We start from the raw sequence: 22,426 nt of genomic DNA, 5'->3' as shown, positions 1-22,426 counted from the left end.
TCTTCCCTACAAACTAGCTGGCGTAAGGCTTATCAGGATTCCAGTATTCTCAAGCTGGGGAGCCTGGCATAGTCTCTGTCCTAGGAGACTGGTTTGAAAAAGAGAGCCCAAATTCTTGGCCACATTCACCAGGAACGTGGCCTCGTCAACTCTGCATTGGAGAGGATAAGAAAAGCTAGTGATCTCCACCTCCTGATAAGATACATCTCGCTTCCTTGGGGGCTGAGGGTAGAGGGAACCTCATCTTCCTCGCAGCTGCCTCAAGTAAGGCTTCCATCAAACTGAGCTGGAAGGTGAGAGGGAGAGGGGAAATCAGGGCTCGATTGCCATGGACTCCTGCTGCTGTTACTGAATTCTGAAGATTTTTTTGAATAAATGTTTCTTCCTTGGCTGTATGCCCTGAGGACAATTTCCAGAGACTCTAAGTGATTTCTTAAAAATATTTTTCCCCACTGAGGCTCATTTCTCTGGAGAACATGTCCACAGAGCTCCTTACATTGCCATTCAGGAAGTGAAACTCTGTATACTTTTGATTAAATCCTAAACTTACTCATTTTGATGACACTTCCAGATTATTATATGATTTCGGTTTTTTCTCAGGTAAATCCACCTCCTAGTAGTTAATTTACAGGGCTGCTGATTTGTTTGCCTCCTCCTGTATTTCGGAGTCTTCGTTTAAAATTTCATCTTTAGTGAGAGGATCTGTCACTCCCTCTGCAGTCTAAGTTCTGTGATGTCTTTAATAGATACTTCTGGGGCAAGCAGCGCAGAACCAAGTCTTAAATTGCCAACTTGAGCTTCCTGTCTAATAGTGACACTGGGCGTATTTCAGATCCAGTGGGTACGTTTACTCAGGTCTTACTGCTGAGGCCTTCCTTCCTTCTGCCTCCCTAGATAGGCAGCTGTGTATAATTGTAATTCCAAGCATTGACAACAACTTGTTTTGGCCTTCTCTCTTACGTGCAAGAACTTCAACCCAGTCCACAGTTTCAAGCTTTGGACATAGCTGTAGTTCCCTTCCTCATATGGGGCACTTTTAGTTATCATTCTCTGCTACACACTTTAATTTTTTTTTTTTAATTTTTTTTTTCAACGTTTTTTATTTATTTTTGGGACAGAGAGAGACAGAGCATGAACGGGGGAGGGGCAGAGAGAGAGAGGGAGACACAGAATCGGAAACAGGCTCCAGGCTCCGAGCCATCAGCCCAGAGCCTGACGCGGGGCTCGAACTCACGGACCGCGAGATCGTGACCTGGCTGAAGTCGGACGCTTAACCGACTGCGCCACCCAGGCGCCCCTTTTAATTTTTTTTTTAATGTTTATTTATGACTGAGAGACAGAGAGAGACAGAGCATGAGCATTGGAGTGGAAGAGAGAGGAGGAGACGCAGAATCTGAAGCAGGCTCCAGGCTCCGAGCCGTCAGCACAGAGCCCAACGCGGGGCTCGAACTCACAAACCATGAGATCATGTCCTGAGCCGAAGTCAGACACCCAACCGACTGAACCCCCCCAGGCGCCCCTCTCTGCTACACACTTTAAATTGTTACTACTTCATATTTCTGTTCTGTGTCTGGTCCATAGATACATTTACCTGTGTTTCATGTGTGTGTGTGTGTGTGTGTGTGTGTGTGTGTGTGTGTGTGTAATGTGTCCATGCATGTGTTCAAATGGGAGAAGTGTTCTTAAATTATGACCTTAGAGTGTCAGAGCCACAGGAATATTTACATACACCGTGACATCCTTCTTGATTATACCTGCAGGTGTAATCACATATACCTGCATGACTTTGTACATCTTTCTTGAATATACCCACAGGTTGTCACACAAAATTTACTTTTTATTTTTCTGTAGTAATACATCTTCATTTGTCTCTTTATGCCCTTTTCTATTTCACTAAGCCAACCCTCTGTACCCCAAAGAATAAAAAAATTATTTTCCAAATTATTCTTCTAACATTTTCTACTCATCTATTTTCATATTAGTACATCAAATCATTATGGATTTTATTTTTACTGCATTCTGTATTATATTATTTTTTTCAGGGATAATTATACCAGTACCACTTTTTAAATAATTTATTATTTAGCCATTCCCTTCTGAATTATTTGGTGAATTTTGTACCAAAACCATATAGTTTTGCTTAAATGACTTTTGGGTAAGTTTCATTACCTGTTTCCTATGGTAGCTTTCCCAGAATTATTTTGTGTGGAGTTTCTCCAGGAGAGTTTTAAAAAGTGAAAAGAAAAGGAGTAAAACATCATAATTCAAAGTTGTTTTATCTCAAGTGAGCTGTCCAGGAGGAATATTAATTGTACTTAATTGGCCTCCTCTGTGTCAGGCCTATGAACTCCCTCAGGAGACCAAGACGTCTACCAGCCCAGGAGCTCAAAGTGTGGAAATCGATGTGTTCTCTGAAGGTGACATTTACCTGTCAGCACAGAACCCCCGAAAGGTAATTTTCCCAGGGTGCTCCCAAGAGGAACCTGTGGCTTATCCATACACATTCTCCAAGACAGTCACTATGGCTATCAAGACTAATGCGGAACCAATTGCCAGAGTCCGATCTTAAGCAAAGGTGTAGGCCAGGGTTTCTTAACCTCTCCACTAAGACATTTGGGGCACGATAATTCCTCATGGTGGTAGGTTCTTCTGTCTACTGTAGTAGGATGTTTGGCAACATTCGTGGCATCTATCCACTAGATGCAAATAGTATCCCCCAGTTGTGAAATCAAAAGTGTCTCTAGACATTGTCAAAGTGTATCCTGGAAGACAAAAATCAATGAGAGCCACTAACATAGCCCTACTCTTCTAGGGATTGAGAGAGCTGAAAATTAGTCTCAGTAAAGTAGCCTTCACCTCATCACCCAGCTTCCCTATTTGGAGTTAGGTAGTGTATCAGAGGTATGATTTGTAGAGGGGGGACGGTTGAGACACTGTATCTTCATATACCTTGTCTTTTTTCAGCCAAGGGAGAGTAGTTAGGAAATTCTCTCCTAATGTCAGGGCTACTCAGAGCACTTTTTAAAAACACCCAATGAGAGGGACACTTTCTAGAAACCCCTATACCTGGAATCTTTGTCTAGCTAGCTTTATTCCTAAAATGCCACACACTAAGGTATTAGGTGCTACCATGGTGAGAGACAGTCTTGGTAAATGATTCCCTTTTTCCTTTGTTCTCATGTGCAGAAGTCTGATACTACCAGTGTTTTCTCAGAATGTAGCACCATTGATCCACAGGATCCTTTTGCAAGGATACCGGAAATGGTTCCCAAAAAAGAACCAGAGAGATGTTTTCCCAAAGGTAAGTGGCAGTATTCCTGCATCCAGTTCGCAGAACATTTGGAGGAAATTCTGTTATTCTTGGAAGCTCTGTAGATGCCTCCTTTCTACTTCTACTGGAGACAAAAGTGAAGGGAGAGCATCTATCAATTCTTGGGGCCATTATCAGATCCAGGCAAAGGAGATTTCAGGAAATTCTTGATTTAGGTGGGCTCAACTTATATAACCTAACCACTAGGGTAGAAACTCTAGAAAACTTTCCTTGAGAGCCCGCTGGGCCAATATGTCTCCCACTTTCTCTAACCCCCAGTACATCCATTGTCAGGACGTAGACGAGGTGGTAGAAAAGGGAACCTGACCAGGGTTGAATGGAGCCCTGCCATCCCTCAAGATTTTTCTCTGAAAGAAAGATAGCATTGTAGTTAGGACCTTTGGCTCTGGAGCCAGACTGCCTGAGCTTAATTTTGGCCTCTCCACTTACTAGCTGTGTGACTTAATTTACTTAGCCGCTCTGTGCCTCATTTATAAGATGGCTATAATACTAGTATCTACTGCAAAGGGTTATTGTTAGTATTAAATGAGTGAATGTAAATCACCTAGAAGAGTATCTGGCACATAATAAGCAATCAGTAAATGCAGTCTCTCTTGATTCCTTGAGTAGTTACAGTGGTTTGTTCCTATGTGCCTTTATTATTTCCTATATTCATGTGGGGAATTTATTTGTGTCTGTCTCTCTTGTGAGGTCCTTAAAAACATAGGCAGTGACTTAATATTGTATCTCTAGGGTGAGAATGGAATCTTTCCTAGATCATGGGCTCAACATAGATAGATGATAGATAGATAGATAGATAGATAGATAGATAGATAGATAGATACTTAAGTGAATGAATGAATCTAAAAATTAAAAATTTCTCCATAAGTTTGACACTAGACCGGTCTCAGACAAGACACCAAGAATGGTTTCAAACATATTCCAGGTGATTTGACGGCCCCCCAACTTCCCACGGGGTCAGAAGTCAGGCTAGGAATAGATCACTGTTCTCCTGACTTACATTTGGACTGGTCTTTGAGGTATGCACAGGTTGTCAACAGTGGAGTTGGAGAAGAAAGGTTGGTTTCAAGAAGGGAGGGGTGGCATAAAAGAAGAAATAACCTTTCAGGGAGATTGACCTATTGATGTTCTAAACAATGGTGGATGGCAGGGGCAGACTGAGGAGACCTCACGGTTGCTTAGGAAGATGATGAGGAAGGGAGTGGAATGTTGTGATCACTGTGAAATTAGCATCCACAGGACTTGGAGGATGGGCGGAGGAGACAAGGGGAGAAGGATGACGTGATTCATGCCGAGGGCTCGTGTGTGTTGAAGGCAAATGTCCAGCTATGTGTAAGCACCTCGACAGTGGATCAGATTCTCCCCTGTGTGGTTTGGGTGGTTCACAGAGCCTGTGCCGCTCCTTACCTCATTCCCCTCAGTCCTTAGGACACAGCTTACTATTGCCAAAAGAAATTGCAGTATAACAAACAGCCATGCAGCCCCAGTGGCACACAAGAGTGAACATGCATCTACATGATTCCGCTCATCCAGGCTGGGTATCTCTGCTGATTTTGGCTGGCTTTATTCGTATGAGTGGTAATGACTGGGAGCCGGCCAACCTAGCCTGGGCTTACCTGGGCCACTTGGTTCTGTACCACATGTCCATCCTCCTTCTCCTGAAACCAGTGGGCTGACCCAAATATTCCTTTCTTATGAAAATGGTCCTGGAGAGCAAGTGGAAACATGCACGGCCTGTTAAGGCCGAAGCTCGGACCTGGCATGTGTGACTTTCACTCTGCTCTATTGGCCAAATCAAGTCATATGGCCAAGCCCAGAACTGAGGGGTTGGAAAGCGACTTCACCTCTTTCTCCAGTGGGAAAAATTGCAAAGGTAAGGGATAAACATAAAGGCAGGGATGAAGAGTTAGGATTATTAATACAGTTCAAGGCAGGCACTAATGATAATGCTACTGCTTATTTCTTGCAGGCCTGGGTCACTGCTTCCCATGCTGTGCCACGGACAAGAGAAAGTCCCACTGGATCATTTGGTGGAACCTGCGGAAAACCTGCTACCAAATAGTGAAACACAGTTGGTTTGAGAGCTTTGTTATCTTTGTGATTCTGCTGAGCAGTGGGGCACTGGTAAATTATCACGGTCTTGTGGGGACCTTGGGGATCAAGGCAGCTGGGCTACATTCTGACATGGGACTGTGAATGTAGGGAGACAAGGCAGAAGCGGGATCTCTGCTGCTGGGTCCCCTCAAGGGCAAGATTTTACACAACTTCTAGAGTCATGCTCCAACTGGCAAGTCCCCAAGCCAAAGACACTTTACCTGTGGGGAAGCGTGACTCAAATCAGCACTTTAAAGTGGCTACTGGAGCCTGCCCTTGACCCCAGGCCTGTCCCTCATTCTTGGACAATTTCTAGACATTTTCACTGTATCCTACATATTTCTTCCTCTGGACAGCAATGTTTCTACCTCTCTTTTCCAGAAGAACATAGAGCTGCTCTCCAAAAGGTAAAACATTTAGAGGGAAAGGCTACAGGGACCAGATGAGGATATAATACGTTGTCTTGGTATTTTCCACCACTCATGTTCCCTTGGGAGGAGAAACAAAGAGATACTGCTTTATGTACATGGCAGATCCTTCTAGATTGAGGTGTCAGGTGTGTCCCAGTGAGGTTTGGAAATAACTCCAAATCCACTGGCCTCCATAGCATATATCCTTCCTGCTCTCTCTCCTCACCTTTTGGTCCTTGCCTTCTCTTTGCCTCCCACCCTTGAGTGATAGTATCTTCTTCCTTACTACCTACATGTTTCTCTCTCTCTTTCCCTTCGTCCCCTTCTATCTTGTGTTTTCCCTTAAAATGGACATAATATGTAACTAAACTCTCTTACTATTTGGTATGTAAGTGAATGGAACCTTAGGTTCTCCCTTATTGATTTGGGGTCACAGAACATTAAGTCACTAGCCATTGGAAGGGACAAGGAAATGTCTTGCTTTGTCACCACTGCTTTCCTGGCTAGTGCTTTACGTTTGTGTGATCTCCAGGTGAAAGCAGATGAGTGCACGCTGGGGCCCCCCAGACCCTATGATCAGCACCCATCTCCAATTATCTACTTGCAGTACAAATTAGTTCTCAAGAAAAAGAAAAGTAAATTTTTCTAAACCGTATCAGAGAACTCTCCTACTTTTTGTTGCGAACCCTTGGTCTAGGATCCCCTGAAGTCTTCTGGGCTTACATTTTCACTGGCTATTTACCTTATTCAAGTAATGGGGTTCTTCATTTATTCCACAATGATAATTGGTGTCTACCAAACCCTGTGTTACTCAGTGGGAAAGCACGGTGTTGTCAGAAGGCCAGGGAGACGTGGTACCCTCCTTCTAGTTCTCATCTTTGTTATGTTAAGAGAAGTGTAGGTTGGACAAAGCAAGACTGAACACACAATGTTGAGGGTTATAGGAGAGGGACTGGGGTCTAGTTCCGTTTAACGTATCTGTAGAGAAAGGAAGACAGGAAACATCTGGTCTCTTGCCACTGTCTGTTCTGTGTGGACCAGCAGCCTTAGTATCACTTGAAAACTTGTTAGAAATGCAGTCTTGGGCCCACCCCAGTCCCGCTGAAATCAGAACCTAGATGCTTCGGGACTCATGAGAGTTTGGGAAGCTCTGGTCTGGACAGCTGTGTAATAATGGGAGCTTCCTGGACAAGGAAATGTCCTCATTATAATGTGGGAGCCTCCAAAGCTCGGTTGCTAACATTGGCCTACTCTTCTGTGGAGCAAACAGATCTGCTGAGCCAGCTTGCTGCTCAGCTTCCAAAATGACAGAGGGACTGAGCTTCCACACCATTCCCATTTGTCTGTCTTTAAGAGGCAAACACACAGATAAGTCCCTGACTTCCAGGAGCAGGGAGTCTAGTAGGGAAGACAGATGGGGTCCAAGCAATTATAGACCAGGACCATAGTGATACACTCAGAGAAGCAGTGGATGACATGGGGCCATGTAGAATGGGCATCTAACTCATTCTTGGTGGAAGAAGGACAGTTTCCTATGGAAAATATCAGCCAAACTGAGACTTCAAAAATGATGAGGAGATGACAGGGGACAGGAGGAAGTGGAGGGTCTTCTCCAGTCAAAGCCCACCTAGGAGTTGAAAGTCAGACTGTTTTATTCTTTTGCATTATTGTTCCCTAGGGCCATGGGGCCATGGGCTTACCTTCATACTCAACAGCAGGACCGATTTCTTTCTTGCCTTCAGTGTTTGCCCAGATGTCTTGACAGGTTCAGTACTAGGTCCCCTTATCTTCTTTTTTTTCATTCTCAGTTTTTACCCTAGTTATATAGACCCCGAAGAATCACATATGCACTTTGAATGAGGGAAATGCTTGCATGCAGCATGAAAAAGTGTCTCTTCAGAAGCTAAGGCGTCTCATTTTCATGATCACACTGAACGAATGTTTCACGTTCAAAGTAATTTACACTAGCCCAGAGCTTCCTCAACTTTTGCATGTGTTGGTACACATAAAAATGAGCACATCCATCATGAGCACAGGGGTAAGTGGTAAGGCTGTTTGTGGTAGGTCGTTGGCATCAGGGTTGGCAGGATTTAGAGTGGGAGCTAAGGTGTTTGGACCTAAGGTGTTACAGGCAATGGAGAGCCACTGAATAGGGTTACTAAAGTAACTAGGAGGATGAGAGAGATGGAATATTTCACTGAGTGGTTCTGGAAACGTTGGCAAGATATTGCTGACAAGAGTTGGAAGGATCAGGAAGATCAGGAAATTGTGTGGTGATCTGTTAGGAAGATGTTTTCACATTTCAGGGGTCAGTGATGAGAACCTAGGGAGCTCTTGTGGCAATGGAAGTCTAGAAATAGGATCTTCCTTCTTGTGGTTTTACTTACTCAAGGAGTTGATTCCACTGAGACATTTCATCCTTAATACCTTTTGAGCAAAACCTTGTCACCAAAACAGATACTAGTTTATTCAAATAAGGAAGAAAAATTAAAAAGTAAAGTCCTCAAGCAGTTCTGTGCAAATATTCAACCTGGCCCATGGCTATGCTTTATCATTTCAGGTATTTGAAGATATTCACCTTGAGAAACGACCCAATATCCAAGCATTACTTAATTGTACTGACCATATTTTCACCTACATTTTTATCCTGGAGATGGGTCTAAAATGGGTAGCCTTTGGATTTGGGAAGTATTTCACCAGTGTCTGGTGCTGGCTTGACTTCATCATTGTAATTGTAAGTTTACCATCTCTGTGTGCCATGCGGGCAAGGGTTGGGGGGAGGGGAGGGGTGGGTATCATAAGGGAGCTGCCTTTCCTGTGTGCCTTATATGGGTGCCTCTCCAAAATATTTTTCTTCACAGTACTTGCAAATAGTCGTCATCTACCCATCAGCAGTCCTGTCTGTTCTGGGTCACATTCTTCACACTGCACTTCATATTCTCACCACCCCAGCCCTTTCCATGATGACTCATCCAGTTCTCTCCATAAGCCCTGCTGATGTCTGATGTATGCCTAGAATAATATTGAGTGTCCTACCCTTCTCCTTCCAACTTTCTATTTTCTCTGAAGACTTCTCAAAGCAGGTCAGAAGCCAGTAGACTAAGCTGGTCTCCCTTTTGATTGCCAAGCAACATAAGAACATTCTTTCTTTTTTTTTTTTTAATTTTTTTTTTCAACGTTTTTTATTTATTCTTGGGACAGAGAGAGACAGAGCATGAACGGGGGAGGGGCAGAGAGAGAGGGAGACGCAGAATCGGAAACAGGCTCCAGGCTCCGAGCCATCGGCCCAGAGCCCGACGCGGGGCTCGAACTCCCGGACCGCGAGATCGTGACCTGGCTGAAGTCGGACGCTTAACCGACTGTGCCACCCAGGCGCCCCAGAACATTCTTTCATTTAGTCTGCACATCAATGCTCTGGCTTAAGCAGATTTATACATCACCTACCAGATTACGGACAAAGAAATTTGAAGCTCAGGTGGTTAGCAACTTGCTTCAGAGGAAACTGGGACTCACACCTTGGTCTGTGCGATCCTAAAGCTAATAATAGTAGATCACACTTATCGAATGCCTTGTCTGTGCCAGGTATTCTGCCATATGCTTCGTATGCCTTCTCTCTTTTAGCTATCACAACCACTCAATACGGTAGGCACTATTACTTTTCTCATATATGCAGGAAGAAACTAAGTCGTAGAGAAGTTAAGAAACGTGTCAAAGATTGGCTAGAAATGGTGGAGGTGAAACTCCAAAACCCAGTAAGCCTCACTCTAAAGCCCTTGATTTTAACACTGATATCCTTTCTACCATGAGCTAAGTAGTTAGACTTTGTCCCTGCTAGTTAAAGAAGCAGACACCATACGTGCATAACCCACGTGGTCAGCATACCTATTTAGAGAACCATAATGTTGCTAATGTTGGTGGACACACCCAAGCGTCCATCGACTCATGAATGGATAAAGAAGATGTGGTATATATGTACATAGTGGACTATTACTCAGCCATCAAAAAGAATGAAATCTTGCCATTTGAAACAATGTAGATAGAACCAGAGTGTATTATGCTAAGCGAGATAAGTCACACTGAGAAAGACAAAAGCCATATGGTTTTACTCATACGTGGGATTTAAGAAACAGATAAACATGGGAAGGGGGTAAAAGGGAAAGAGGGAAATAAACCGTAAGAGACTCTTAACAATAAAGAACAAACTGAGTGTTGCTGGAGGGGAGGTGGGTAGGGAGATGGGCTAGATGGGTGGTGGGCATTAAGGAGGGGACTTGTTGGGATGAGCACTGGGTGTTGTATGTAAGTGATGAATCACTGAATTCTACTCCTGAAACCAGTATTGCACTGTATGTTAACTAACCAGAGTTTAAATAAAAATTTAAAAAATGATTGGTGGACACAAGTAGCCATGTGTTTCAGGCATTTTAGAAAGGCACCAGTGCTATGGGAGCTCCAACAGGAATGATAAAAGGAAATAAATATATCCACGTCTGTCAACCCTGTCAGTTCCCAGGGTGCAAATCATTCTGAATCCATTATCTTCTTATATTATAGTGAAGAACCCATAAGACAGTGGACAAATGATTGGCATCTCCATTCTAGGGACCTGTGGTCCACTGACCTCAACTCAGGAAACTGATCCTAAAGCTCTCTTGTCTGTGCTTTTTCTGTGCAACCTTAAGCAAAGTGCTTCCTTCTTTTGACATAAATCTTCACATTAATAAAAATGAGAGTATAGACTTTTTACCGAGTGCCAAAATTTGACCAGATACAAAATGGAAAACATAAATCTAACAATAACCATTTAAAATACCAAAACAGGGGCGCCTGCGTGGCGCAGTCGGTTAAGCGTCCGACTTCAGCCAGGTCACGATCTCGCGGTCCGTGAGTTCGAGCCCCGCGTCAGGCTCTGGGCTGATGGCTCGGAGCCTGGAGCCTGTTTCTGATTCTGTGTCTCCCTCTCTCTCTGCCCCTCCCCCGTTCATGCTCTGTCTCTCTCTGTCCCAAAAATAAATAAAAAATGTTGAAAAAAAAAAAATTAAAAAAAAAAATAAATAAAATACCAAAACAGTAGTTCAATACCACACTGTCAAAAAAGGCACCAGGCCGAGATGGTTTTACAGGCAAGTTGTATCAAACTTTCAAGGAGTAGTGCTATATACTGAATGTTTGCATCCCCTAAAATTCATATGTTGAAACGTAATCCTCAATGTGTTCCTATTTAGAGGTGTTTATTAGGTTACGAGCAGAGGTTATGAGGGAAGAGCCCTCATGAATGGAACTACAGCTGCTATAAAAGAGAACCCCACAGAGCTTCCTCACCCCTTCTGTCATGGGAAGACACAGGGAGAAGAAAGCAATATGTGAGCCAGGATGTGGCCTCTCACCAGACAGTGACTCTGCCGACACCTTGATCTTGGACTTCCCAGCTCCAGACTGTGAGAAATAAATTTCCATTATTTATAAGCAACCCAGGCTATGATATTCTGCTACAGCAGCCTGAACTAAGATAGGCAGTTACCCCCAACCTTATTCAAATTGTTACAAAGAATAAGAAAAGAGAGGAAGCTTACAAACTTTACTTAATGAGACAAGTATAACCTTGATAACAAAATGAACGGAACAAAAATGAGTAGAACGAGGAAAGAAATAATCTTATAATTATATGCTTTATAAATCCCAGACAAGGCACTGGATAAGTGTGGTCCACTATTGCTGTTATGAGCTTTGGCATCCCATAGGCCAGGGTGTGAACGCCAATTCCACTTGAAGTAAGTTGTTAATCCTCTGGGCTTTGGGTTTCCTTGTCTGTAACATGGTAGGTGATATAAAATGTACTTAATTCAGAAAATTATTGTGCAGATTAAATAAGAGAATGTCTGTGAATGATCCTTTTACACTGCTTGTTAATCGGCATTGTGTAAAATGATCTTTATAATTTTGAAGTAGAAAAATAGAGGGGCGCCTGGGTGGCTCAGTCGGTTAAACATCCAACTCTGGATTTCGACTCAGGTAATGATTCTTGCTTGGGATTTTCTCTCCCTCTCTCTCTTCCCCTCCCCTGCTTGCATGCACTCTGTCTCTCAAAATAAATGGTCGGACTTAAAAAAAAATGTATGTAAAAAGAAAACTACAAACACAACCACAAGAACATAATTGAATTCAACTATCCCAAAATGTAAAGCCTCTGGTTTTTTTATTCAACAGAATTGTAATTATAAAGACAGGCTAGGGCCTGGAGACAGTATTTGCCATATACATAACAGAAAATTATTATCCATAGTATAAAAAACTCCCTACAGCTCAACAAGAGAAAGACAACCCAATGTAAGAATGGGAGAAGGATGCAAACAGGTAATTCACGTAAGGAACTCAAGTCGTAATAAATATATGAAGAAATACATACTAGCTACATCACCAATTAGCACAGAAGTACATGTTAAAATGAGAAACTGTGTTACTCGTCAGACTGACAAAAATTTTAAAGTTGGATAATCTCTAATACTTAGAAAGATATAAGAAAATGGAATCTGTAATCACTGCTACTAATGTAATAAAATTTCAGGGAAATTTTTGCAGTGTTTTTTAAAAAGGTTTATTTGTTTATTTTGAGAGAGAGAGAGAGAGAGAGAGAGAGAGAGAGAGCAGGACAGAGGGACAGAAGGAGAGAGAGAATCCCAAGCAGGCTCCACACTCAGCACCGAGCCTGATGGGGGGCTCCATCCTGTAACCCTGGGATCATGACCTGAGCTGAAATCAAAAGTCAGACACTTAACCAACTAAGCCACCCAGGTGCCCCAGAAAAATTTTGCACTATTAAGTAAAATTACAAATGAGCCCAATTTGTAATTTACTATCCAGAAATACTACTTCTAGTTATACACGTAAGGAAAATTCTTGAGTACGTCGGCAGGAAAAATGCATACAGCTGTCCAGTGTGTTGTTCATAGCAGCAAAGAAGTTGAAATAACCTAGATACTCACCAAGGGGCAATGGATCCATAAAATATGAATATTTATACACTGTAATATTTTACAACAGTTAAAAGGAATAAACCACAAGGAAAAAAAGGTATGTGTCAAAATGGTGACTATTCACATGGTGCAGACTGATAAATGCAAGTTAGATCGGAAAAAAAGATAAGATAAAAAGCAGCAGAAGACTGTGGAGTGGGAACGAATGCGGGTGTTTTTATGTCTGCGTGTCTCATCAGTGCTTCTGAATCTAGTGGAATGGAGACTGGGGATCGGATTCCAGGTGAAAAGGTGTACAATGTCCCTCTAGGGACCCTTCTTCCCCACCCATGATAACAGCTACGGGGTAAAGCCAGAAGAACTGTTAAGCTGTGCTGTTCTTTTCCCTCTCACCAGGAACCAGGTAGAAGGAGTATTTGTGGAAAAGCTGCTGAAATAACTCTCCCGACGGGCAGTGCCATTACAAGCAAACAGCCTATTTTAGGAAACCTTTATAAATAAGAGCATTCTGAATCGATAATTTCTTAAAAGCTGAATTACCCATCTAAAAATTTTGCCATTCTGCCATACCAACTCACTTAATTCCTCTGAATTTGCCAGTATTTTACTACTACGATGAGATTGACAGGATTAGTAGGGAATGGTTTTAGATAATAGTGAACTCTAATATCAGCACAGTCAGTTGTAGGATAACTCACTTCCTGTCCCGCTGGGCAACCCGTCTTGCAAGCTGAGCCTCTGCATAATCGATGACAGTGACTGGAATCCGCAAATGGTGGTGTGCAACTTAAGCTCATTATATTTAAGTTTCAATTTAGTGTGTTTATAGAGCTTTCCAGTCCTTAGTCCTGACTCATTGGGAAGAAGTATGTTGGCAGAGAAAATTGGATTGAATTCCCCCCCCAAATTTAACTGAGTGAGGGGAAATACTAGCAAACAATTTATTATTTCATTGTAGCTTTTAATTTTGATATTGAAATGGATATTTGAGGATATTACGGAAAAGTTGCAAGAAACAGCCTAAAGAACCCCTTATACTCTTTCCCCAGATTCACCAGTTGTTAACATTTCACCCCATCTGCTTTGTCCTTTTCGCTTCATTTTTCTCGCTAAACTGCTTGAGATTAGGTTGCAGGCACCACACCTCTTTGCCCCTAAACATTCCAGTGTGTGTTTCCTGAGAACAATGAAATTGTGTCACATGGTCACAGCACAATTATCAAAGTTAGGAAATTTAACATGACTCAATAGTAAGATCCATACATACTTTCTAATTTTGTCAATCGTTTCAATAAGGTCCTTTACGGTTAATTCTTCTATCCACCTGTGTCACCTTCCCTCACCTCCCCCTAGTCCAGGATCCAATTCAGGACCCTAAGTGACACATCATTGTCATGTCCTTTGGTTTCCTTTAACAATTTCTCACTTTTCTTTGTCTTTCATTAAACAAATCATGTAAGTGCATTGCCCTCACCTGCATGGGTTGTAGCTTTGGCAGACTGGAGCAAAAATAGCCTCTTCACTTGCCTTCCGACTTCTAGAAGGCTGGCTGGCTTCTGTTTCTGGATAATCCACTGAGGACACCCTGTGTCTGCCTCTCGGAATGAGGGCTACCAGCCCCCCACTGGCCTCCCTGGGAGCCAGGTCAGGTACACTACCTATCGCTTCTCTTCCCACCAGGTCTCTGTGACCAGTCTCATCGACCTAAAGAGCTTGAAGTCCTTCAGGACTCTACGAGCACTGAGGCCCCTGCGCGCACTGTCCCAGTTTGAAGGAATGAAGGTACGTTCTTCAGCAAAGGGGAGGAAGGTCAGCTGTCAGGGAGAGGTGGAAACACCAATCGTTCTTCTTGGGCTGGGCTTCCCTTAAATTGTCAAGCTGTTTCTGGACTCCTTCCTACCTAACGCGCTGTTTAGAATTTGAGAGATGAAAAATTTAGGATGTGGCGTGCATTCTGTGGTAGGCAAGATGGGTTCCGGCTTTCCTTCAATCCTAGGGCAGGTGTCCCATAGGTCTGTGACACTGTCATCAGAGGACACTTCTCAAGTGATCCTCAGTGACAAGAGAAACGGGTCCATAGGGAGCCGAGAGCAGGGCTTGTCCTAGGATGCGGGGTTGGGAGTTTGAGGGTAGAAAGTAAAGACAGACCCTAAGAGGTCCAGTCCTGCACATCAGGCCCATCCTGAGATCCAGAGCTTGGTGAATCCTACACATCTGTTACGTTTTTCTTCCGTTTTCTTTTTTAAGGTGGTCGTCAATGCTCTCATAGGTGCTATACCTGCCATTCTGAATGTTTTGCTTGTCTGCCTCATTTTCTGGCTCATATTTTGTATCCTGGGAGTAAACTTCTTCTCTGGAAAATTTGGAAGATGCATTAATGTATCAGATACAAACTCAGTTATAAATTACAGCATCGTCGCAAACCAAAGTCAATGCGAAAGTGGAAATTTCTCTTGGGTCACCCCGCCGGTCAACTTTGACAATGTGGGAATGGCTTACCTTGCCCTCTTGCAAGTGGTAAGTGCCGTTGGTATATTTTTCACCCTGAGGAGTGAAACCTTTAAAGAAGCATAAATCGTTTCTCGGGTTAATGAAAAACACAGTGACTGCATTGAGCTGGTAGAATCGACTCCCAGTTCCTCATGTGGAAGCCAGTGCCCTCTGGAACTGCCCCCCACCGAGTGTCTCCAACTTTCTTGTTTCCTGAGCCTCAACCTCCACGCAAGGCCCTGTACATCTCTCACGCTGTCCCGTATTGCGCCTTACGCTCCAGAGCCAAACGGGCGGAGACTCAGTTGCTAAGCAGCACTTCGTTGTTGGAAGTCAGTCCTCTGGTCAAACCACGGTTGCCAGGGCTTGAACAGCATAAACATGAGGCACGAGGGAAGCCTCGGCCAGGCTCTTTCCAGCAGCTTTAACACAGCTTCTCCAGAAATTTTTAAGGCAGGAATGTCTTTAAAAAAAAAAAACAAAAAACCTCTTTATTTTGTATAAATGAAGAAGAAGAAAAAAAAAAAAAACCCACAAGACACCCATAGTCTGAATTCCTTTGTAAAGGAAAGGAATTCTCTTTCACCTGGCCATTCCATCCTGGAAGGGTGGGGCATCGTCTTAGACGCATCTGCCCACTGGGCCTCGCTTGCTGTTTTACGGCACTTATCTGCAGATAGCAAGTCTCTGTGTTCATGTTTCTCTGCTTTTGTTACAGGCAACATTTAAGGGCTGGATGGATATCATGTATGCAGCTGTCGATTCCAGAGGGGTGAGCTCGTGTTCTGCCATGTTATAGAGAGTGCCAGGGTCAAATCAGGGATGTCATCACTACACGGTCTAGAACTTCCCACGTCGTAGTTCCACTGGCTAGCGTTCTTGCCCTGTTTTCCTTGGGACAAACACTATGAAATAGGGATCAAAAAAAAAAAGTTTCCATTCATCTTCTGTTGAGCATTCCATTCCATTCTGCTCCAAAGCCCGGTCCTGTTTCTCCATAGTGACCGAGGAACAACCTCTCACAGAGGAGAACTTGGACAAAGGGGCTTTGGGATGCTTTGGAGCCAGAAGCAACAGAATCACAGAATGCCTTGATTTTCCTCTCTCACTTCTTTTCCAAATGGGTATACAGGCAGAAGCCAGATTTCAAAGGGTGCCAGCCAAGGGCTGTGGGAAGACCTTACAGATGGACTGCGTCTGATAAGAGAGGCTTCCCATGGCTACAGTCTCTCCAAAGACCAAACGGGCTTCTGGCGATTGCCACCTGTTAAATTCTAGTTAAGTAAGAAGTAAAATCATGGATTCCCAAAGTTGGAAGGGTACTCAGCCATCTAGGCCATTTCTATTTCCCAGTAGGGAAAACTGAGGAGTAGAAGGGAAGAATGCTGCCCAAAGCCATGGGGTAAGCAAATGGTTGAATGAAGAATGGAGCCAGCATTAGTTTTTTTCCTGTCGTCACACACATGTTCTGTATGAGAGTCTGCAGAATTGATGCCTGGCACATAGTAGATGTTCAATACATGTGAGCTGGTAAAGGCAGCACTGGGGGGTATGAGAAGTGGTACAGTAGTAAATTATAACAAACGCAGGATTTTAAAGTATTGATGTGCTTAATTTTTGTCTTTTGAGTATATGACCTTCACCCTAGCTTACCTTAGGCATCCATTTGCCTTGAGGTGGAGATGGGGGATGGGGAGGGAATCTTATGCAGAAGTCTGCAGGAAGTGTGGCTTACGTATGTTCCCTGAGCGAATGATAGGTGGGTGGCGGTGGGTGGAGGGATGTCTATCCTGATGCTGGTCCTGGGACATTATAGCTGGTATGTGCTGGCACCTAGCATGACGATACCCTTGTCTGCGTAGTCACAGGGAATCTTGTGGGGCTCAAATATTGGTGCAAACATGGGCCTTTCTCCCCCCTTAACTCTTCCTGGCCTTAAACACTGACTCTCTGTCATGTCCTCTACTTGGCTCCCTGGCCCAGCAGGCTACTCCCATCACTTACCAAAAGCCCGTCAGGGCGGGCCCATGGCTATCAACTCCATGTCCCAGCCTCATGAAAACTGAAAAGTCTGAGAGACTCTGTCTGTCCAAGTATGCCACTCTAACCTCTTCAGTCATCCTGCCTGCACAATGTATCCCAGGCCTTCCCAGCAGCAGCTTCCTTTTAGAAAAATACAGAAGTTGAGCAAAACTATCCTCTTTCCCCCCTTCGTGTTCCTTTCAATTTACTGAATGCCAAGTCCCCTCTCCAAACCCATGGAGAGAGGATCAGGATACACATCTCATGACTCTGATGTTCTCTGTCGCTCTACTACTTTTTCTGGGTACAAGAGAGGTGAGCTTTTATCATTTACTTTCCCTAGTTGAATGTCCCTTTGCAGGATGGTTAGCTTGCATTATAACCTTATTTTAAATGTCAGATGCTGAGTGGTGATTCTTTCTTTCCATTATATAGTTTTTGTACTAACGGCTACCCTTAGTTCAAACAAATGGACATCTCAAGCCAATTGGGACCAAGGCCAGGTACTCTTCAAGGCAAAAGACAAAAATATTTTCAAATATTACCTTCATTACATTAGTCTGTGTGGTGGGTATTAAATAACAAACATCATAAAAACATTCAACAAGTGACAGAGCTATCAACACGCATAGATATATCTTCCCATGGCATCTGGAGAAAGAAAAGAGAAATCTTCCTGTCACCTGTTCCCAAACTGCATAAAGCCAATGACAATGTGAAGAACTTGGACAAAGGGGATTTTGGATGCTTTTGGTCACACCTTGAGTTGGGGGAACTTAGTTGTGGTCCATTTTTGCGTCTGCTCTAGAGCTTGATTATTAATTCACTCATCCATCCATCCATCCATCCATCCATCCATCCATCCATCCAGGGTGTATTGAGAATCTACATGTCACAAAGTATGCCAGGCACTGGGAATTCAAGAGTGACAGGGCACAAACACAGACTAAATACAACAGTGGGCTCTATATGAAGGATGTAGCTGTTCAAGAGTTGGTAGTCACCTTCTCCAGTGGCCTTATCTCCAGTCTGGCTCCTTCCAGTTATGTGTCCATATAGACATTCTAGAGACCTTCTCAAAGGACACATGTGGTCATGCCATTCCTCAATCTTACAACCTTTTCATGATTCCCTGGTGCTTAGGAGAAAAAGCCTACGCCTCTTTTCACATGCCCACCCCATTGCATGGTACCACTTAAGCCCCTCAAGGGGAAGCTTAAAGAGGGTTTCCCTGCACGAGCCATGGCTGGTTGGCGGAGGCTGGGGAGCTAAAGCTCCTGCCGAGAGACACTGTGGTCTTTTAGATAAGGTAGTTAAGATGGCTTCTAATTTTCTCCGGTAATTGTTTTCTTTTCTTGTTTAAAAAACTCCCTAACAGATAGAACTACAGCCAGGGTTTGAGGAGAACCCACAAAACTACCTTTTCTTCGTGGCTTTTATCATCTTTGGCTCATTCTTTACTCTGAATCTCTTCATCGGTGTTATTATCGACAACTTCAACCAACAGCAGAAAAAGATAAGTATGGGGGTTGTTCTGATTTGGTGGTTTTACGTCTTCCCCAAAGGGCTTGGAAGGAACACAATGCTGATCTAGACTGTGGTGCAAAGCATCATCTGCATGGGAACAAAGCCACCTGGAGAAGATTCTTGGAGATATGGCTGAAAAGAGATTGAGGATAGCTGGTTTCTATTAAATCGCTGCTTTGATTCTCCACTCTACCCCCTTACACAGAGGACATTGTTGAACCCCAACAGAAAAACACGTACTAGGATTAGTATTTATGATTCTACAGTCATATTTAAGTAACCTTTCAAGTGTACCTTGTAATCCAAGATAAAAAGAAGAACTCTCCTTTTCCAGCAAACTTGTGTCCAGGCTCCCAGCACGCGAGTCTCGGCAGATTTTGTGAACTTACTTGGAAGCAAGTTGGTTGGGAAAGAGGCAGGGTTTTTTTTAGGGAGATTTTTTTCGTCGTGCATTGTAATAAACAGATGTGTATTTTTTTTTTTTCTGATTCTGTAATCTATAGGGGATGTTTAGTGAATGTGGAAAATAAAAGAAGACTAAAAAAATTTAATCGCCACTAAGGTGGTCACTAGATGATAACAGTTTTAGAGTAAGCCTCGTCAGTTACTTTCTCACTAAATATGTATTCCTTGTACATGGTTGAGATGACAGAATATTTTTAATTTTGTAGCACCCCCCTTGCCCATTAGTACTGAGCCCATGTGATGAAATCATCTCTATTGTGAGAATTTTCAGGGCTGAATTGCATCTCATATTATAGATAGATAGTAATTTATCTTAATCATTCCCTTCTTTTTTGGACATTGAGGTCATTTCTAAATTTCTTGCTCTTCTGAAACAATCGTGAACATTCTTGAAATTCTCTCTGTATCTGTGATTATTTTCTCAGGATAAGTTTCTAGAATTTAAGGCATTAAACATATATTGTCAAATAACCTTTCAGAAATGCTGTGCTCGGCGCTCCTTGCAACAGGATTGCAAGATATAAAAGTGCCTGTTTGCTCTGTTCTCATCATTCATATTTTTATAATTTTTCGTTTCCAGCTTGATGGGTAAAGGTGTTATCTCATTGTTTTATATTCATTTATTTAATCATTTGTGAGCTTATATATTTTTTCAGATTGATGGTTATATTTCTCCCTTTGTCTCTTTTCCAAATGGAAATTGTCATTTTTTCTTATGTTTTTATATATTAAGTCCAATTTGTGACTTGCTTCTTATATTTCTGTAATGACATTTTCGATTTGTAGGCATTTAGTATTTTTATGGGGCCGAACTCCCAATCTTGTCCTTTTTTGGCTTCTTCTCTTACATGTAGGAACTGAATCCCCAAATCCTAAAATCAGGTAACTAAATATTCACCTTTGGTTTTCTAACTGTTTTTATGGTTCTTTTCAACTTTTCTTCAACTCTTGTAATCTATCCAAAATGTAGACTGATACTGATTAGCTTTGTTACTCATTAAAAATATTTTTTTAATGTTTATTTTTGAGAGAGAGTGAGAGAGAGAGAGAGAGAGCAAGGGAGGGGCAGAGAGAGAGGGAGACCCAGAATCCGAAGCAGGCTCCAGGCTCCGAGCTGTCGGCACAGAGCCTGACGCGGGGCTCGAACCCACGAACCGTGCGTGAGATCATGACCTGAGCCGAAGTCAGACGTTTAACTGACTGAGCCTCCCAGGTGCCCCTGATTAGCCTTTAGTGACTTCGGGGAAAGTCACTCATTGTCCTTCTGTAAGTTTACTGCTGCTATTTCTTGGAGGTGTGTGGTGTGGCGTCACCTCTGTTATATGCGGCTTGACTGCAGTCAATACTTACAATTTGGATGTCAAGGCCTTGTGATTTTAGATTTCAGCTTACATTTGAAATCACTGTTTTGATCAGGCCATGGCATTTCGTTTTATCTTTACTTTTTATTCTAGAAGATTTCCAACATGCACAAGAGTCTACTAAAATGAACCTACACTACCCATCACCCAACATGTTTATTGATTTAAGAGCTTCTTTATGGGGGCGCTTGGGTGTCTCATTCGGTTAGGCGTTCGACTTCGGCTCAGGTCATGATCTCACTGTTCGTGAGTTCGAGCCCCGCGTCGGGCTCTGTGCAGACAGCTCAGAGCCTGGAACCTGCTTCAGATTCTATTTTTCTCTCTCTCTCTCTGCCCCTCCCCCTGCTCATGCTCTGTCTCTCTTTCTCACGCAAAAGTGAATAAAGCATTTTTAAAAATTAAAAAAAAAAACATCTTTATGGCATCTCTCCCCTTATCCAATCCTGCCACCAGGTTTTTCAACAGAGCAAATGACAGCACATCATTTCATCCACCGATATTTCAAGACGTATCTCTTTTTAAACATAAACACAGTCCATGATCACACCTAAAAAGTTTAACATGAAATCTTTAAACTTGTCAAGTACCCAGTCAACATTCGGATTTCTTTGAGTCTTTCATTTTCTTAAAATATTTATCTTTCATCCTTTGATCAAGTGATCTTAAAGTTTGTTTCTTTTCAAATCAGGATTAAAATCAGGTCCTCCCGTTTGACAGCTTCCTTGCCATCTGGAATGACAAGATGTTCCAGGGCTAAGTGGTATCACTCCTGTGCCAGGTCAAGAATCAGCCATTTCTCTAAGGAGTTCTGTTTTTTTTGTTTTTTTTGTTTTTTTGTGGGGGGTGGGGTGGGGAGGTGGTATCCCAAGATCACAACCTGGAACGCTCATTGCCATTGCTTCTAGGATTTTTCAGTGGCCAGAGCTATTCACATTTAGAAATTCAAGGAAATGTACGTAGAAATAGGAATACTGGTCATTCAAGTTGAGAACTCTAAGGTTTTCACGTAACCCCTTCTCTGATAATAACTTGAATCTCTTCTTTCCCATGCTGAGAAAACCGATTCTCACGGGCACAGGAAATGATAGAATTAACATTTCCCATGATTACTCATTTTTGCTTTATACCCCAACACACACACAGGACAGTCTCAGAATAACAGCACTAATACATACTGTCATGATGCATATGATTACTGAAGACGCATATCTGCCAGGCATCCTGAGACAATCTGGTTAACTTCTAGGGCTGCATTTTTTTTTTTTTTTTACAAAAAAAAATGTATTTATTTATTTTTTTTACAGTGGTACAATATACATAACATAAAATATACCACCTTAACCATTTTCCATGTACAGTTCAGGGGTATTAAGTACATTCATAATGTTGTGCAGTCATCACCCCTACCCATCCCCACAACTCTTTTCATCTTGTAAAACCGAAACTCCGTACCTGTTCAACCCTGCCTCCCCATTTTCCTTCCCCTCCCCCAGCCCTTGGCAACTACCATTCTACTTCTTTTTGCTCTGAATTTGGCTGCTCCGAGTACCTCGTGTAAGCGGAATTATATGGCATTTGTCTGTTTGGGATGGACTTATGTCCCTCAGCATCGTGTCCTCAAGGTTCATCCGCGCTGTAGCATATGTCAGAATCTCCTTTTTTAAGGCTGAAGAATATTCCCCCGCGTATATATGCCGCATTTTGCCCAGCCACTCAGCTCTTGATGGACGGTGAGGCAACCTGGGCTGCTTC

The 22,426-nt window shown here is 42.8% G+C and overlaps 1 protein-coding gene across 1 annotated transcript in view; it reads left to right on the top strand.

Annotated features, from left to right (window-relative positions):
- SCN11A (sodium voltage-gated channel alpha subunit 11) overlaps positions 1–22,426 on the top strand; it is an 86,490-nt gene that overhangs the window by 50,008 nt on the left and 14,056 nt on the right. Inside the window, exons 16-23 of the mRNA XM_058729449.1 lie at positions 2,339–2,452; positions 3,187–3,301; positions 5,301–5,455; positions 8,396–8,569; positions 14,490–14,591; positions 15,057–15,326; positions 16,018–16,071; positions 18,700–18,837. Of these exons, the coding sequence (XP_058585432.1) occupies positions 2,339–2,452; positions 3,187–3,301; positions 5,301–5,455; positions 8,396–8,569; positions 14,490–14,591; positions 15,057–15,326; positions 16,018–16,071; positions 18,700–18,837 (1,122 nt within the window). The remainder of the gene's footprint in view (positions 1–2,338; positions 2,453–3,186; positions 3,302–5,300; positions 5,456–8,395; positions 8,570–14,489; positions 14,592–15,056; positions 15,327–16,017; positions 16,072–18,699; positions 18,838–22,426) is intronic.

Source organism: Neofelis nebulosa, chromosome 5, assembly GCF_028018385.1.
Source record: "Neofelis nebulosa isolate mNeoNeb1 chromosome 5, mNeoNeb1.pri, whole genome shotgun sequence".
NCBI lineage: Eukaryota > Metazoa > Chordata > Mammalia > Carnivora > Felidae > Neofelis > Neofelis nebulosa.
This window is presented reverse-complemented; position numbering and strand designations above follow the sequence as displayed.